The sequence below is a fragment of the Tachypleus tridentatus genome, chromosome 8, assembly GCF_004210375.1.
Source record: "Tachypleus tridentatus isolate NWPU-2018 chromosome 8, ASM421037v1, whole genome shotgun sequence".
Classification (NCBI taxonomy): domain Eukaryota; kingdom Metazoa; phylum Arthropoda; class Merostomata; order Xiphosura; family Limulidae; genus Tachypleus; species Tachypleus tridentatus.
Genome location: NC_134832.1, coordinates 16,121,150 through 16,139,702, shown reverse-complemented (window position 1 = coordinate 16,139,702; position 18,553 = coordinate 16,121,150). Strand labels below are relative to the sequence as shown.

The window sequence follows — 18,553 nt, the reverse complement described above, 5'->3', positions numbered from 1 at the left end:
AAACTTATAAAAGGTGTCTCATTTGACTATAATTAGGGAAACTTGCCAGTATGCATGTAACTTTATATTGAAGTTAAATATTTAAATTTATATTAGGCACTTTGCCCAAGGATCCAGACCTCATTGACAGTAGAGGATATCGAAGTGCTGAAGAACAGGCCAGGGAAATTAATCAGAGTATTCGAAGAGAAGTGAGAAAGCTGGCTGAAAAATGGAGTTCTCTCGTAACTCGCTCAGAACAAAGACAAAAACGAATTGAGGAAGTTTTTTCAGTGAGTATTCTAGATTGTAGGTGTACAGCTTCATTATCAATTTCAAACATCTCTAGAGAACTAAAAATATTTCCTTTGTGATATGTTATTTGGTTATACCTTTCAGCCATATCTTGAGCTTGTTTATTCCTTTCAACCATTTAATGAGTGTTAAAAGTATCTCTCTCTCTGTGATATAGTATTTCAATATATTTTTCAGCCACATCTTGAAAATGAAAAATATTCTACCTTATGGTATAGTACATGACTTCACCTTTAGAGTGTTTTTATAAAAAATACTCTACTTTGTGGTATAGTTGTCTGGCTTCACCTTTCCAAACATGTTTTATGCTATAAGCATCTAACTTTTGAGATAATACACCAGAGGATAGGATTTTTCTATTTCATGATACAAGTTGAAATTCCCATTTTCAACGTATTGGAAAGAGTCAAAGTTCATCATTACTAAAATTTAATAGTATGAATTAACGGAGAAACTGTCTCTATCTTAAAACATTAATTTCTGATAACTAAAGTACATTTCTATATGGCTTTAAGTTGCTTTAAAAGTATTTACCTAGTTCAGAAATTTAGGAAGTATCTGTATTTTAGTACCAGTAGTTTTAAGAGATTATTTATAAATGTGTGTAAAGAGAGAAATCTGGTAGTGTCGTCATCAGGGTTAATTCATATGCCTTTTGTACTTTGTGGTATGTGTGTGTCTTGATTTACCTTATGGTTACTGAAAGTTGTAGCTGGTATGTGTGTGTCTTGATTTACTTTATGGTTACTGAAAGTTGTAGCTGGTATGTGTGTGTCTTGATTTACCTTATGGTTACTGAAAGTTGTAGCTGGTATGTGTGTGTCTTGATTTACCTTATGGTTACTGAAAGCTGTAGCTGGTATGTGTGTGTCTTGATTTACCTTATGGTTACTGAAATTTGTAGCTGGTATGTGTGTGTCTTGATTTACCTTGTGGTTACTGAAATTTGTATCTGGTATGTGCCTGTCTTGATTTACCTTATGGTTACTGAAAGCTGTAGCTGGTATGTGCGTGTCTTGATTTACCTTATGGTTACTGAAAGCTGTAGCTGGTATGTGTGTGTCTTGATTTACCTTATGGTTACTGAAAGTTGTAGCTGGTATGTGTGTGTCTTGATTTACCTTATGGTTACTGAAAGTTGTAGCTGGTATGTGTGTGTCTTGATTTACCATATGGTGACTGAAAGCTGTAGCTGGTATGTGTGTGTCTTGATTTACCTTATGGTTACTGAAAGTTGTAGCTGGTATGTGTGTGTCTTGATTTACCTTATGGTTACTGAAAGTTGTAGCTGTTAACTCATGAACACTTTGAAATTTCTACATTCAGTCATTTCATGGATACTTACAAAAAGCAACTAAAATTTCAGAAGATGCAGTCTCTTCAGAAGGGAATGAATGAACTGAATAGCCAACTTCAAACAGCAGAAACAGAGAAATCAGACTGGACACCAGTAGCAGATCTTGCAGGGGACCAAATAACTGAACAGTTGGATGAGTTGAAGGTTTGAAACTTCCAGACCATAGGTTGTTAATTAATAATACTTCTCAGTTTGGCCATCAACTAATAATGATTAGTAGTCTGACTTTATTTTAAGGATAAAAATTTAACATTGTGGCTAGCCTTACATAAGGTTTTAACTCAACAGCTGAATGTATAATATTGTAATTGTTAACATGAATTTATAAACCATGTTTTTATTTATAATATATTTCACATTTAAAAATATTACACATATATTAACATATAGTTCCTGATAATATTTTCAATTTTTCGATTACATCTAACTTTTCGAAATTTACACCTTACTTTCCTTCAACATAAATAATATGAAAGAATGGCAATGGCAGAAAGCTTCAATAACTTTGTCATAACAAACACATGGCAAATGAGTTTGGTGGCAATATTTTGATTACTTGAGTAGTTAAGATAACTTTAAACCTTAACTTAAGTAGTTGAGATAACTGTAAACCTTAATTTGATTTAGTTGATTATTATTTCATGACAGTCAATGTATTCAAAATTTCAATTATTCATTTGTTGGAATAATAAAAAATACTAACTTTGCTTAATTGATTTGATCACAGATGCAATTAATGAATTAGTTTAAGTATAATTTGCTTATGGATAATTTATTAAATTGTCCAGCTCTATTTGAGAAACTATCTTATTCTCTCTTGTCATGACAACATCTCAACTTCTGTGCAGCATAATAATCAGAAAATTTAACAAAAAAAAAGTTGTTGTTTTTTCCCATCTATAGAAAGTTCTTACGATCACCTAATTCTGTATAAAGCTTCTCTGATTAATAAATAATTATTTTGTTGTTTAAAATTTATATTAATTTTACTAGGTATAATCAAGTATTCAAGGCTTATTCCATAATTTAAAATTTTGTAATGGTAATAATATGCTGTATAAAAACCTTAAATTAGACTGTTGTTTAAAAATAACTTAATATTAAAAACTTTTTTTCTTTGTATTATAGGCCAGAGTCCTGTAATCATACTTAATATAAGGCTAAATCAAATACTGATATATCTATCCCATGTCCACTTTTTGCAGCAAAACACAAAATGTATAATTTAAAAGCTACTTCTATAGCTAGGATATGTTTTATTCTCATAATCAAAAACACAAAATATTTTTATTCTGCCAAAGCAGTTTTTCCCTTTAATATCACTTCAGTATCTAAGTAACTCACCATATATAAATGCCAGAATTTTTATATGATTTTCAGATTGTAGCATTGATTTTGGAAGTTAAGTATCACACAGACATATTCATAATATGTTTTACTGTTGAAAGTGTTTGATGTTTTACATCCTTACCTAATTAGTTTAAGATGTGTTATAACAAATATTATTTGAGTGTGAGGTTAGTCACTTTGTTTGGTACATTCAGCTAACTTATCTTGAATAACTATAATATGATGCACCATTACTTGAAACACCTCACCTTCTTTTTTAACATGTAGGAGCACTACTTAGTTTGAATGTTTTCAATAGATAGGAACGCTACTTAGTTTGAATGTTTTTAATAGATAGGAATGTTACTTAGTTTGAATGTTTTTAATAGATAGGAATGTTACTTAGTTTGAATATTTTTAATAGATAGGAACACTACTTAGTTTGAATGTTTTTAATAGATAGGAACGCTACTTAGTTTGAATGTTTTTAATAGATAGGAATGTTACTTAGTTTGAATGTTTTTAATAGATAGGAATGTCACTTAGTTTGAATATTTTTAATAGATAGGAATGCTACTTAGTTTGAATATTTTCAATAGATAGGAATGCTACTTAGTTTGAATGTTTTTAATAGATAGGAATGCTACTTAGTTTGAAAGTTTTATTTGTTAACAGTATTGATTTTTGAAATGGTATACTTTCTTTGTATTCATGCTAATGTAAACTATTTAAAGTAAATAAAACATTAATGATTCATGTGTACAGGATTTCAAGAAGAAGATGGAATCTCTTCACAGTGTAGCTAGTGCAATGAACAAATCTTCAATTCGTTTCACAGACAGTAACCTTCCACTCTCTAGTGCCAACCTCAGTCGACTCGAGGACCTCAACGCAAAACTTCGACAGTTGCAGGCAGCCGTTGATGATCGACAGAAACAGCTTGAAGAAGCTCATGTAGATAGGGGTTCAGCTCAACAGAAATACCTTAATGGTAATAATCACCCTTACATTAGTTTATACATTATTGTATAAATTAACCTGTGCTTTCTTTTTTTGTATTTAAAGAGAAAGATAAATCGGTAATTTTATAAATTAGGAATCAATAACACATTTAATGAGCTTTGTTTAATTTAATTTTGTTATTTTTTTACAGATGTAAATGCAAACTTTAGTTTAAACTATACAGATTCAATGTATATGTAAAACCTACTTTATTTAATTTTGTTTTTCATTCATCCACTTTCAAATCTGTACCCTTAATTATTCTTTCAAATAATTATTTTGGCTCATTACTTCTTTGATGATTAAAGAAAAATGGAGATTAATTAGAAATCTGTTTCAAATATCTATAAATAATATTTATATAATTTCTTTTTTATTTTAAGACCATTATCTTAAAAATAAGCTACTTCCACATTTCCCTTGGTTAACATTTTTAAATTTGAAACACAATTTTACATTTTTCTGGAAGAATTATATTCACCAGTGCATAGAATAAACTAGTCTATCAAAAACATATATATAAATATATTTATATATTCATGGTGATATTTATTCATATTTTAATGATTTAATGACTTGAAAAGAATATATCTTAGAAATAATTCTGTTCATTTCTAAAATGATGTGATACGAGTAACGGAAAATTAAAATAGAAAAGTGACTGTGTGATAGTTTTTAATTTATTTTTATGAGGATTTTTTAATTTCAGCATCTGTGGATGCTCCCTGGGAACGTGGAGTTGCAGTAAATAAAGTGCCTTATTATATCAAGTAAGTTACATAATATTATTAAAACCTTTATGTTTCCAGCCAAGTTAATATGACGTGACAGTTGTATGCTATCGGTCGTACTTAATAGATGTGACAAACACTTCTTACCAAAAATATTACTCCTAATCAGTGTTATAAATAGATAATGACCAAACTGTTTGTATTTTCAGTTATATTACAAGTGTATAATTATATGTCACGTAAACACTGCAGTGCCATGGCATTACATGTAAATGTTGCAGTTTAACAAAATTACATCTAAACAATAATGTAAGCCAGATGTTGTTAGTTTTAGAATTGGCATTACACTTGTTAATATTATCTCTTCTTGTTAATATTGCAGTAGATGCTAAGCACTATTTTCTTTAATTTGTGTTTCAGTGACATGGTAGTTAAACAGTGCATAATATTGGATGATAACTTTTTAGTTTGTTAAGAAGAAAGATAAACTGTCATTCATATAGAGCAACACATGTAGAACATCATCAACTGCTTGTTAGGATAATAAATAAAATCTGTCATGCAAGTATAATTAAAAGAACCAAAAATTCTCATAATCAAATATTATAATGTTAAATATGATAGCACCTACTAAACCTAGCGTAAACATGGAAGAATAACATCTAAATATTATCGTGACAAACAAATTATCTCACAAATTACACAGTATGAACAAGATCTCTATAAAGAATCATATAAATAATCTAACAAGACAGAAAACATTGAAATAAAATATTTCTGAAATATCTTTATATGTTGTTAGTCAGTGTTGTAATCACACATCTCAGAATGGCTGTTATGGGTTTTAACACTTTTATTGATAAGGAGAGAACAATGTTTCAACCTTCCTAGGTCATTTTCAGGTTAAGAAAGAGCGAGTTTGAATGTGACTGTTGACGGACACGTGTCTTAGGAGAGAGAGTATAAACAGGTTACTAGATTGTAGAGGGCGTTGCAGGTGGGTGTTAGGTTGTTAATTAGTATAGGTAGAAATGTGTTCCTTCATATTGGTTTAATTTTGGTTTTAGTTGCTGTATAAGTAGGGCTTCTTTGATTTTGTGTTTGTTTATATTTGTTTCCCTACTTAATATCTGGGTGTTTTATATGGTTATGTTGTGTTTATTTGATTTGAAGTGTTTAAAAACGTGTGAAGGTGTTTTTTGTGTTCTTTGAATATAGTTTCCATTTTTCTGCTTGTTTTTCCAATATAGAAGTTGTGGCAGTTGTGCATTGTATTTTATAAATTATGTTGGTGTTGTGTTTGTCAGTGTAGTTTTTACATAGTATAAACTTCAGTTTTGTACCTGGTTTTTGAATAGATTTGGCATTTACTGGAATGTTGTATTTTGTTACAAGTGTTTTCCAAATGTTGGTTATTTTTTTGCTGATGTTGGGAACATACGGTGTGTAGCAGTGTAAGGTTTTGTAGTTTGTGGTATTTTGGGATTTATTGTTGCTGGTCTAGATGTGTGCATATAATTTTTTCCATGGTTTTTTCAGGAAATTTATTGATGTTGATGAAGTGTTGTTTCATTTTGTTGATTTCATCATCAATTTTATCGGGTGAGCATAGTTTTGTGGCTCTGTTTATTTGGTTTCTTAATATGTTGAGTTTTTGTTTTGTTACATGTGCTGAGTCCCAGGGAATGTATAGTCTAGTATGGGTGATTTTTCTGTGGATTTATGTTTTGAATATGTATCAGTTCTAGTGATTTTGAGGTTAAGAAATGCTGTTTGGTTAGTTTTTTACGGTTCACAAGTGAACTTAATGTTGGGGTGTATTGAGTTAACGTCATTGAAAAAATTAAGTGTATGTTCTGTAGATATGAATCCAGCAATTGTATCATCAACATACCTGCACCAGTGTTGTGGTAGGTGTAAGGCTGAATTGAACTGCTTGTGATTCAATTTCTGTCATAAAAATGTTGCTAGAACTGGTGACATGGAATTCCCCATACTTAGGCCATTTATTTGTAGGTAGTTTTAGTTATTGAACATAAAATTAGTTTTGGTGGTAGTGAATTATATAAGGATTGTTAATTGGTTGCTGGGGATGTGTATCAATGGGTTTGAGTCTTGGATATAAAGTTCTAAGGCTATCTTGCAGGCTTCAGTTGCTGGGATTTCTGTGAAGAGGGAGATTACATCAAAACTGGCTATTAAGGCTTTATGATTTAGATGATTAAGAATATATTTAAAGTTAAAAGTCTTTGAAAAAGGAGCTGGCTAAAGTTACATGTTTAGAAAATGCCCACGCTGTATATTTACCGAGGTTATAGTTAAATGATTCATAGGTCGACATTATGGGTCATAGTGGACAATCAGCCATTCTGAGATATATTTTTATTTCAAGTGGGTTTCTTGTCATCAAGAGTGTTGTGGTCATATAAGTTTAAAATTGTTATTCTGTTTTTCGTTGTTTTTTTATGTCTGTTAAACCTAAAGGTATTTTTTTTCTATACAGTCATGCCACTGAAACCACAACTTGGGAACATCCAAAACTGACAGATCTTCTTGATTCACTATGTAAGTTTATGCTGAAGAACCATTATTTGTCTTAAAGTAAAAAAAGTCTTTTTTAACTGGTTCTGAAATGGCCTATTAGCTATGGTATTTGACTCATAATCTGGGGGTTGTAGGTTTAAATTCCACCATGAAGCATGCTCCCCTTTCAGACATGAAGATGTTTAGTATGACAGTTAATCCTGCTATATGATTAGGGGTAGCCCATGAGTTGGCAGTGGATGGTGTTGACTAGCTGCCTTTCTTCTAATCTACAACTTCTAAATTATGGAATGTTAATTTATGTAGCCTTTGAGTAGCTTTACACAAAATTCAACAAACACATTTATAGTCGAGTTTCTTCAGCTTTGTGTTTTTACAATTTCATGTCTTATAATTTAAAAAAAATTCAAATTGTAATAGAAGTTAATTAGTGTATAATGAAATTAATATGAAAAATAAATGAATATTTAAATTTTCTTTCATAATATTATTGTTATTTGGTTAATTAATTAACTATTTTTACTTAAATACTGGTAAGAACTTGGATGATTTTGTTATACTTGCATTTATTTTGCAACCAAGAAAAATTATTGAAATTAAAATTATACACTAACTTTATAAAGTCTTTTTGTTCTTTTTCTCAAAATTATAATTTATGAATAAGTCATGTTTTTTGGAATTAATAAGTGGTCTTGGTCACTATCTTTTTGAGTCAAATAAATAACAAACAACTTCTTAAAGAAGAAATTTCAGAAAAAAAGTGTTGCACAAGTTATGTATTTTATTCCTAAGATATCTTATTTGTATCATTTTTAACCACACATATATATACTATCTGTGTTTTTTTCTTCTTTAGCTGAATTCAATGATGTGAAGTTTTCAGCTTATAGAACAGCCATGAAGTTACGTGCAGTTCAGAGAAGACTATGCTGTAAGTGTACATAGTTGTTGCCATCTTTATTACTTTCTTGGCAGTTTAATAACAGTTCCTTTGGAAGATTTTTTTACATAGACTGAGAAATTATCATAAAAACGTTTATTGAAACATTGTAACTGTAGAAATATTTCTCAAACATTTTGCCAATTTAAAACAAATAATATACAAAAAAACTTGTTGATTTCTCAACAGCTAGCAGCTTAAATGGGAACTGCTTGAAACAAAGAACCACAATATAGTTCACTGTACCATTTCTTGATATATCAAAATCAGCATTCAGTGCAAGTAATATAGTAAGTGTACAAAGTAAACATGCCACCAGGTTTTCTATGTTTTTCTCAACTAATCCAGTAAACTTGTGTAAGGTTTCTACATTGGTGCACAATATTTATAGGTATGAATATATTTGAGCTACATAGTTATTTCCTTGAACACTAAAGTATGTTTTAACAAAAACACCATAAACTAATGAATTTTATTTTACAGGTTACTTACAAATTGTATTAAGTTTTTCACTTAATTATAAAAAGTAGAAACAATGCACTACAGGTTTTTTCATCTAAATAACAGTTCATTAGTGTAAATCTCATTTATAAATGTACTTGTATCATTTGATGTGTGGAATGAATTACATATAAATAAGTTTTATATTGTAATATTTTATCACTTTTGTCCAAAGTTCTTATCTATAAAGTATTACAAGAAACTATAATAATGTAATTTTTTATGCTCATAACAATTTGATCCTCAAATATGTTTCCAGACAGTGATTCCTACCTATTTCTCTTGAAATAACTGGTAATTGGTGTGTTTTATCTTTTAGTGGATCTTGTTCATCTCAACAATATAATCAGTGCATTTGACCATCATGGCCTGAGAGCACAAAATGACAAGTTAATCACTGTTCCTGAAATCCTCACATGTCTAGCCACTGTTTATGACAGTGTATCAAGTGAACACTCTTCATTAATGCAAAAGCCACTCTGTATGGATCTCTGTCTTAACTTGTTACTCAGTCTCTATGACAAGTAAGTTGATCAGCCACTGGAAAAATGTTTTATATGTATCTTAAATAGTATTTGCTGAGTGTTTTGTCAAATCAAATGACAAATGCTAATGTTCATTTGCTTAAGTTAAGTTCTGATGCTCCAGCATAATTTATTTCTTCTTAATAGATCTTTGTTCTTTAATGATTTTATATTCATTATCAAAATTATGTCACAGTTCAGTTTATTGTTAACAGGTTTCTCATTCTTTACTAGAAATGAGTTAATATGTCACCATTCAGTTTATTGTTAACAGGTTTCTCATTCTTTACTAGAAATGAGTTAATATGTCACAGTTTGTTGTTAACAGGTTTCTCATTTAACTAGAAATGAGTTAATATGTCACAGTTCAGGTTATTCCAGCTATTTTTTTTTTTTTGATGAATATATATTTGTTTTGAATATTGAAAAAGTTTTCTTAAACAATTTCCACATTTGCTCAGTGTCTCCAGATATCTCAGCTGCCCATTTCACAACAGAAAATTTTTGTTGCATTTTTTTTTAATTTGCTTTTTTGAAATTTGGAGTCAAAATATGATTATTCATAATTTCCAAATGCAGCAAAATATCAAACCTAATACAGCAATGATCACTTATACATGGGTGTTCTCCAGTTTCCACTGTCAGAGTTCAGTTTGCTGTTAATAGGTTTCTCTTTCTTTACTAGAAGTGAGTTTATATTCCACAATTCAGTTTGTTGTCAAGAAATTTATCATTCTGGTTCTAGATAAGTTTCTCATATGTTAATATAAGTGGGTTGGCATGTCACAAGTATAGTTTTCCATTCTAAAGTATGTGTATATTTGTTTAGAAACTATTCCTTCTGAGTTTCACATATGAATTTCCTTTATGTTTGCTATTTAATTGCTACAACATTTTGTCTCCATCATATTATGGTATAGGATGTAGTATTGTTGATAAAATTTACCTTTGCAAATAACTACATGCAATGATTGTCAATATCAAATAAAGAAAGTGATATAAGGAGTAACTTATGGTTTTGTGGGAAAGTGACTGTCCAGAGGTCTTGTAGAGATGAATATTTTAGGACGTTTAGAAAACATCAGAAAAACTTTGGGTATTCTTTTCATCCCTGAAAAAGTTTTCATGTTAAATTTTGTCTGTTCAAAAGCTACAGAAATTTTCTCCTATGACAACAAATTAGATATGCTTAGTTAAGTGTAGTTGATATACAATAGTTGATGACAAAATATTGGAATTTCTCATATCCTTTATTTATTGAATATCATTAACTTTATTGTATTCAAACAACACAAGTAAAGAAAACAACTTATTATTTTTTTAAAAAGAAAATGTATTTATCAGATATAAATTTATTTCAACCAAAACTTTGCAAAAATCAGAATGGCTTACTTGACATAGGTTGTGGTAACATCATTTCGAAAGGTCAGGTTCTAGTCACTGGTCAAATATTGAAAGTTTGAGAGAAGAAAAAATTTGTATAATGTTTTTTTCTTGAAACTATATCTCGCAACAAATGTTTGGTAATTTCACAACCTAAAAAGTGGTAAAAATGCCATATATTAGAGTATTTTTGAGAGTATTTAACAGTCTACATGCCATTACTCAGATTATGATTACATGATATTGATTTCCCTCATGTTATACTTTTATTTTGATTTCTCTAGTAACACTTTGTAAGCTTCAGGACTTGTGAAACTAAAATGCAGTATTCAATCACAAGTAATGATTGATGTTAGAATTAATTAAAAATATATGAAATGTTTCTGAAGTCATGATGCAATGAGAGTAGTTATTGTCCTTTCTTTAAGAACAGGTAAGATTTATCAAACATTAGGGAATCTTTATTGTAAAATTGTGTTTTTGTTATAGAAATCCTATTTTACTGCAAAACTTTACCTTTTAATAAAACAATACTTTAGTTTTTGTGTTTCTCATTATATCTTAAAATCTTTAGCACCTCCAGAATAGGACATCTTCGTATCTTGTCTTTCAAAGTGGGTATTGTCCTTTTATGTAGAGGTACACTGGAAAACAAATTTAGATGTAAGTATTTATTTTCATTAAAAATGCTAGATATTTTTATCTGATTTGAAATGAATATTTTTGTTATCAGATTGCTTTATATTATCACATCCTCTAGAACTTAATTACTTTTATAAATATAATAAGAGTTCTGTAATTTTCCCAGAGTATGCTTATTAGAATAATATTCAGAGCCTTAAAGATAAATGTTTTTCATAATTATGAAAGTTTTAGTTTTTCAAACTGCATCATAAAATAATGTGTGTTTGTCTGTGTATAAATTTTCAAAAAATGTAGCAACGTATACTAGTAAGACTAAATCTTTCAAGTAAGAAACTGCAAATATTAAATAAAAATGTAGATGAGCCTGAAAGACCACTAAAGAGTTGTGTTAAATAGCTAATTCATACTACATTAATTGTATACACTTCCAAAACCTCAAAGGAACATTCCTAATAATTGTATGATTTTTGTGAATAATTATTTTGCTAATTGATAAACTTACAACCATGAATGGTAGGTAACCATAAACGAAACATTATTTACACATTTCTTAAACCAAAAATTGAGAAATTATTATGTATACATTTTAAATTTAAATAACTTAATATTAGAGGTTGACCAATCATTAAATTTCTAATGATTTAAATAGCTGGAGATAAAATATTTTAAACTGAATTACTTCTTGAATTACTTTAAATTTCTAAATGTACTGAATATCAAAGAGACAAGGAGATTTCATAAAAATGTCCACAACATTACATAAATAGCATGTGTTGTAATGGTTGTATGTCTTTAGTCATTTTAAACTAAATGAGTTTGAATCTTATAAAATAATTAATTTTACATGAGCACCTGTTCGAAATACAACTATATGATCAGCAGTACAACATCATGTTCCGTCATCTATCAGTGCTTAAATAAAATAACCTTAAATTTCATTACAAACATTTTTAGTTTTTAATAACTAATACATTTTTTACAAAAGAAAACAATTACACTTAGAAATCTTCCTGGGGTGTATTAAAATTTTTCATTAAATTATTACTGGAATATATTCATATCACATTCACGAAAAGTAAGCAAATTTTGTTGTGTAGGTATTGAAATTTTATGTTCATTGATTTCAAAAAATTTTGAGAAAGTTAGTCCGTTAATATGTTGTTAATGGTATACGGCCTCATAATCTGTTTATGGATTCCATTATTAAAACTTTTACTTACATAGTTCTAAAACTATTCATATTTTCTTTAGATTTCCTAAAATAATAGTTCTGTTGCACTTCTGAAATTTTTTTGATATGTTTTAGAAGATTTTAAGAAGTTCTCCTGTTGAGTGATTGTACTTTTTTATCACTATAGATCTCTTTCGTTTAATTGCTGATGTTAAAGGATCTGTGGATGAGAGAAAACTTGGTCTTCTGCTGTATGACTGTATGCAGGTATTTACTAAGTTTCATTTTTGCAATTCTCATATTACATACATTTGTTTAGTCCACAAAGGTTGACTATTCTTGAAATTAAGTTTATGTTGATATGTCTTCTACTGGGACACCAATAAGTTTCTGGATTTACAATGCTAAAATCTGGGATTCGATTCCCTGTGGTGGTCAAAGCAGCTTGTCTAGTGTGGCTTTTCTCTAAAAGAAATTATGTTGTTGTTGTTTTTTTTATATAAGCTCTTAGAATTCAACATTTGAAGATTTGCTTTCATAATGATATAAATAAGATAATCATAAAACTTATTTAAATTTCAATAAATTATCTTCTTAAAATGTTTATAAAAATGTGTGTGTATTTGGTATGCAAAGGTAAATGTTACATGTATATCTGTTGTATAACATGTAATTAATTACTGTGTGTAGAATTGATGTGTAACATAAAAATACAATGTGGATTTGGTATGTAGCATGTAAATACCATATATCAAATTGGTGTGTAACATGTAAATACTGTATATAGATTTGGCATTAACATGCTACGTTTTTTTTTATAGATTCCAAGGGCATTAGGTGAAATAGCAGCATTTGGAGGAAGTAACATTGAACCAAGTGTCAGAAGCTGCTTTGAAAAAGTACATTTTTATAGAATAGAATTTGTTGTTTTGCTCTTCATGGGTCTGAAAGTAACTGAAATTGTGAACCATCAGTACCTTAATATAGAACTCTAGAACACATAATTAAACTTTTACCATTTTCTCTCCCATTGTGTGTTCTAAGAAGTATACAAATGTTGCAGTAACTAATAGTTTGATCATTTTTAGAAGTTTTACACAGAGTTATGTCTCTGGTAACTAAATTTGTGTGTGTGTGTGTGTGTTCTATAACTTGTATATAATGTTGTGTTGTATAAAATCAGTAATTTGATATGTATGCAACCTTGAAAATACAAGGTAGATGAATTGTATAGACTTATAAAGTTAGGCAATTAAGTAGGTTTAAAATTTATTTTAAAACAAAAGTTAGAACACATTTTACTTGAGTCTAGATGGTAGATAATACACAGTAGAAGAAACAACAGCTGGAGTGCAGCATTTTGAAACTTCATATAAACCCTTATGTGGCTCACTAATCTTTATAATGCTTGTATGTACTCATCATTCTGTTATTATTATGTGATGTAGTCAAAACTGATTCTAAAGCAGATAAACTTTGTGAAAACAAGTACTAAACAGAAGCTAAAATACAGAAATATTTATTGGTATATTAAAAAATAATAAGTTATTTAATTGAGCAATTGATGTGCTCACCTACATCTATAGAAAAATAAACAAATATTGAAATATTTTGCTGGACTGAAGGTGTGGGAAAATGAAGACTGGTTTGCTCATAAAATCAGAGAAATACTCCATTATGTAAAAAAAAAAAAAAAAAAGCTTGACTAACCATGAAAGTAGTAGAATATATGTACATATTTAACTGGTTTGAAATTTAAACAACACATTTTGATGTTAGTCCAATTTACAAAGAATGAAATAAAAACAAAAAACTTCTTAATAATATTTATATGGCTAGTACAATTAAATGTAGATTAAGTCAAGGTTTTGAATTTTTTGTTTTCACAGGGTGGCAAGAAGAAAGAAATTCAGGTAATTCATTTTTTGGCATGGCTACAACAGGAGCCTCAGTCCTTAGTATGGCTACCTGTTCTTCACAGACTTGCTGCAGCTGAGACAGCTAAGCACCAAGCTAAATGTAACATTTGTAAACAATATCCCATTGTCGGCTTCAGGTGAGAATTTTGTTATCATTTTGTTCTATCATGATATTTTCTATGTTGTTATTATCACTATATGTAACTCTTCTTATTACCTGGGTCTAGATGAGTAAAATACTTGGTGTTTTTGTAAAATACAAGAAACGTTTACTTCACAAGTACAAACACTTTTGTTATTGATCAAGTCAGAGTCAAAAAGAAAGTACAAGAGATTCCTAATTAAGTTTAACATCTACTAGAGAAGTCTTTTAAACACATTGTGCCTAATAGTCCTGTTGTGTGGTCCAGCTAATATTATTATTTCTTACTTATAGATCTTACTATCTTAGAGAATAGGTGGCTGCACTGCTAACGTACTGTTTCTTATTATTTGCAACAGAAATTTCTTTTGAAGAAGATTTTTGGTGTTTTCTTTATCGTGTTTTGGTACTGATAGTCACAGGTCATTTTTTAAATGTGTACAGTATATGGAAGATAAAGTTATAGAATAAATATATTTGAAAATAAAAATAAAAACAGATAATGTCCAACAGAAATGGAAAATCGGATTTGAGACTAAGATTTAAGTCAAACAAGTTATACAGGAAATGTTAAAAATAGCATTACTTTCCCACTGTGAAACTAAGAAAACAACCATCACCTTTGGTTCTTGTTTCACATAGTTTTATTTTTTATCTTCAAATTAAAAGTTCATTATAGCATTCATCTGTTAAGAACATGTTTCATTGCTGAGATTTTCAATTTTATGATCTTATTAAACGTTGAGTATAGTATAGACTCCTGAGGTTATATGACTTTCTGCTTTAGGTATCGATGCTTGAAATGTTTCAACTTTGATATCTGTCAGAGTTGTTTCTTCTCTGCAAGAAAATCAAAGACTCACAAGTTAACTCATCCGGTTCAAGAATATTGCACAACGGTAAATAGTTGATAAACAGTCAGAATATGGTGTATTTTAACAAAATTATAAAGGTTATCCACTTTTTATTCATAAGACTTTATTTTTATCTCCAAATGTGTCAGGTGTACAAATACAGCAAAAATAATTTTTATATTAATTTGTGAAGTAAGAAATCTGTAAAAGAAAAACATAGTGATGGGTTAATTTTGTAGTTAGTCACAACATGGAACTGATATCTTGTTATTAGCTTTTGACATCAGGTATAGTATATTGGTAAATATTTTGTTATTTACTGAAGAAGTCAAACATAGCATAAAGAGATATCTGGTTATTTTTTTAAATCAGGTGTGTTATGTCTGGTTATGTAAAGTAAGGCATAGACTTTGAACATGGCTTGAATGGGTAATAAAGAAGCCTTATTACAAGTATAATATATTAACATATGTACAGTATTTTATAATAAAGTTTCCTTTGTTACCCACTCAAAACATCTTGAAACTTTAGTATCTCATAGTGAATTCCTCGTTATTAAACTCAGGCATATTGTATAAATGATATCTTCGTTGATTGTCAGTTCTGTAAATGAGACTTGGGCATGGGAAACAGAAAATTACCCAAAGATTTTTTCAAATTTAGATAATTGTGACAACCTGTGAATTTATATGAATTACCATATAGACAACCTCGGGGAGAAGATGTACGAGACTTTACGAGAGTTGTACGCAATAAACTAAAGTCCAAGCATTACTTCAAGAAGCACCCGAGATTGGGTTACCTGCCAGTCCAGACAGTCTTGGAAGGAGACGACTTGGAAAGTCCTGCTCCATCTCCTCAGCACACATTATCATCACAAGAAATGCATTCCCCGGCTGGAATTGTATGCCAGCAGGTGAGTGAAAACGTGGAATTGTGAATACTAGCATAAATAATATCATTAATAGCTCACTGTAATTTAGTCTAAACAGTAAGATTTACATAAGTACAGTATTTTACACTTATAAATATGAATCCAGGATACAGGAAACAAGAACTTAATATGAAATTAGAGTTGTGTGAAAGTTACAACTTTTCAATACTTCACTTTTCTTATTGGTTAGGATTTTTATGAATACTTGTCTATTACAGATTAGCTGAAGTTGAACTTAGGGGTAGGAACAATTCAACACCTGATTCGTAAGTTGAATTTTCTGTATTTCTCGTAAAGTTATATATCTACCACTTAAAGGGTTAGGGTTTATTTAGATAAGTCCTTTTGTGTAGTACACAGTAAATAATTGAACACTGTATGTATATTGAAAAAGTAATAGCTTGTAGAACAAGAAATTGATTCAGTTTTTGATGTGTAATGTGTCACAGAAGTGAAGACGAGCATCAGCTGATTGTCCAGTATTGTCAAACGTTAAGTGGAGAGAACTCCTTACCTGTGGTAAGCAACTTTCATTCATTGATACTACAAAACTTTTAGTGTGTTATTAGCAGTAGAAGCTACAAATGTTTAAGATGTTGGTATTTATTTGACTCATTATGAATTTTATTACCAACAGTGGAACTACAAATATTTGATCTGTATAAATTTGGTTCTTAATGGCAACATTCTTTCTTATTTTGAAATTTTACTTTGGTCTCAAGTCTTAGTTCACTTAAATCTGTTAAGTTTAATAAATGTTCACTTATAATTAGCATAAAAGTTAGTTAATTTGAAAAATATTATCACTAGGTGGAAGATTTTTTTCCATATCACTTTGTTAGTCTTTTTTTTGTTAATAATTCTCAGCTTTTATTTTGAAGCCTTGTAGTCCAGCCCAGATAATGGCAGTCATTGATTCTGATCAAAAAGAAGAACTAGAAGCTATGATACAAGAACTTGAAGAGGAAAATAAGTATGTGTGTATACAATATAATAAGTATGTTGTATGGTCTTGAAATATATCCACTAAGATTTACAGGTTACAGTACCTGTAAAATATGGATGAAGTGTTGTAATATGAGAGTAATGTAAAGATTGTATCATTACTGCAAACTTGTGGAAAGTGTGAATAGTTTTTGTTTTTTGTATTAATTAGTATATTAATTACCTTCTGTAATATGAGATGAACCTGACTTTCTTTTTTTTCACACCAAAAAAATTTTTTTGAACCCATTAAAATGATCTTGTTTTATTATTTGAACTTGGACAGTATAAACTTTGTCCTATTTTGTTACAAATGTCAGATGTCTGTTGCTTCACTGATTGTCTTTCTGTGAAATATGTTCCTCTAATATGATTTCCTGTTCTTAGTATTTGTTCTGAAGACTAGTGAATAATATTTTTAAGAAAACTTAGAAAAAACAACTTGGATATGTTTAAAATATTTTCAGCTTTTGACCTGACATCAGAGTTCATCATTGTATTGTGTGTCTCAAAACGGCTGGTATCGTTGTATTCTTACATCAAATTAACAACTATTGGTTAGAACCTGAAGTTTTGATATTTTCAGGCATCTTCAGGCTGAATATGACCTGCTGAGGAAATCAAGAACAGGACTCTCACTCCCTGTTACTGCTACTGAGGAACAGAATGGTCAAGCTTTGAGTAGAGATGATGAATTGATAGCTGAAGCCAAGCTGTTGCGACAGCATGAAGGAAGGCTTGAAGCAAGGATGCAAATATTGGAGGACCACAATCGACAATTAGAAGCTCAACTTCAGCGACTTAGACAGCTGTTAGATGAAGTGAGAACACTAAACCCTTTGTTGGACATTAATAATTTGGCATGTTTTTGTTTTGTTTTTTTAGCTGTTATTTTAATTAAACAAATAAATTAAGCTCCTAATAATTTATTTATAAGATAGGTATTATCATTTTACTTGTCTGTAATATAATTTGTATTAACTGCTAAAAAAAAAATGGGTTTACTGATCATCAGCTGCTTATCCAGAAAAGGCCAACTCCAATAAAAACTGGTTCTTTCATTTAAAAGTTACATTCTATAAATGTTTTAATCAATAAATTTAAAAACAATGGATTTAAACATAATTTTTCAATGTGTTTGGAGGAATATATATAGTTAGGGCAAAGCAAGTAATGATGAAAGATATTAAAATGGATTAACATAACAGCCTAGTAGTTAGTGTGTCAGATTAGTGTAGTTTGCTTCCCACTGCTGAAAAATTCTCACTTCACAATGTTTGGAAGCTTTTTTATAAAAGT

The 18,553-nt window shown here is 29.5% G+C and overlaps 1 protein-coding gene across 1 annotated transcript in view; it reads left to right on the top strand.

The window, feature by feature from the left end:
* LOC143258590 (dystrophin-like) overlaps window positions 1-18,553 on the top strand; it is a 194,731-nt gene that overhangs the window by 169,407 nt on the left and 6,771 nt on the right. Inside the window, 18 exon segments of the mRNA XM_076517774.1 lie at window positions 97-272; window positions 1,661-1,795; window positions 3,746-3,971; window positions 4,692-4,752; window positions 7,217-7,278; window positions 8,114-8,188; window positions 9,018-9,222; window positions 11,180-11,268; window positions 12,609-12,688; window positions 13,243-13,320; window positions 14,311-14,477; window positions 15,270-15,385; window positions 16,047-16,228; window positions 16,230-16,252; window positions 16,489-16,536; window positions 16,720-16,789; window positions 17,152-17,243; window positions 17,841-18,075. Of these exon segments, the coding sequence (XP_076373889.1) occupies window positions 97-272; window positions 1,661-1,795; window positions 3,746-3,971; window positions 4,692-4,752; window positions 7,217-7,278; window positions 8,114-8,188; window positions 9,018-9,222; window positions 11,180-11,268; window positions 12,609-12,688; window positions 13,243-13,320; window positions 14,311-14,477; window positions 15,270-15,385; window positions 16,047-16,228; window positions 16,230-16,252; window positions 16,489-16,536; window positions 16,720-16,789; window positions 17,152-17,243; window positions 17,841-18,075 (2,120 nt within the window).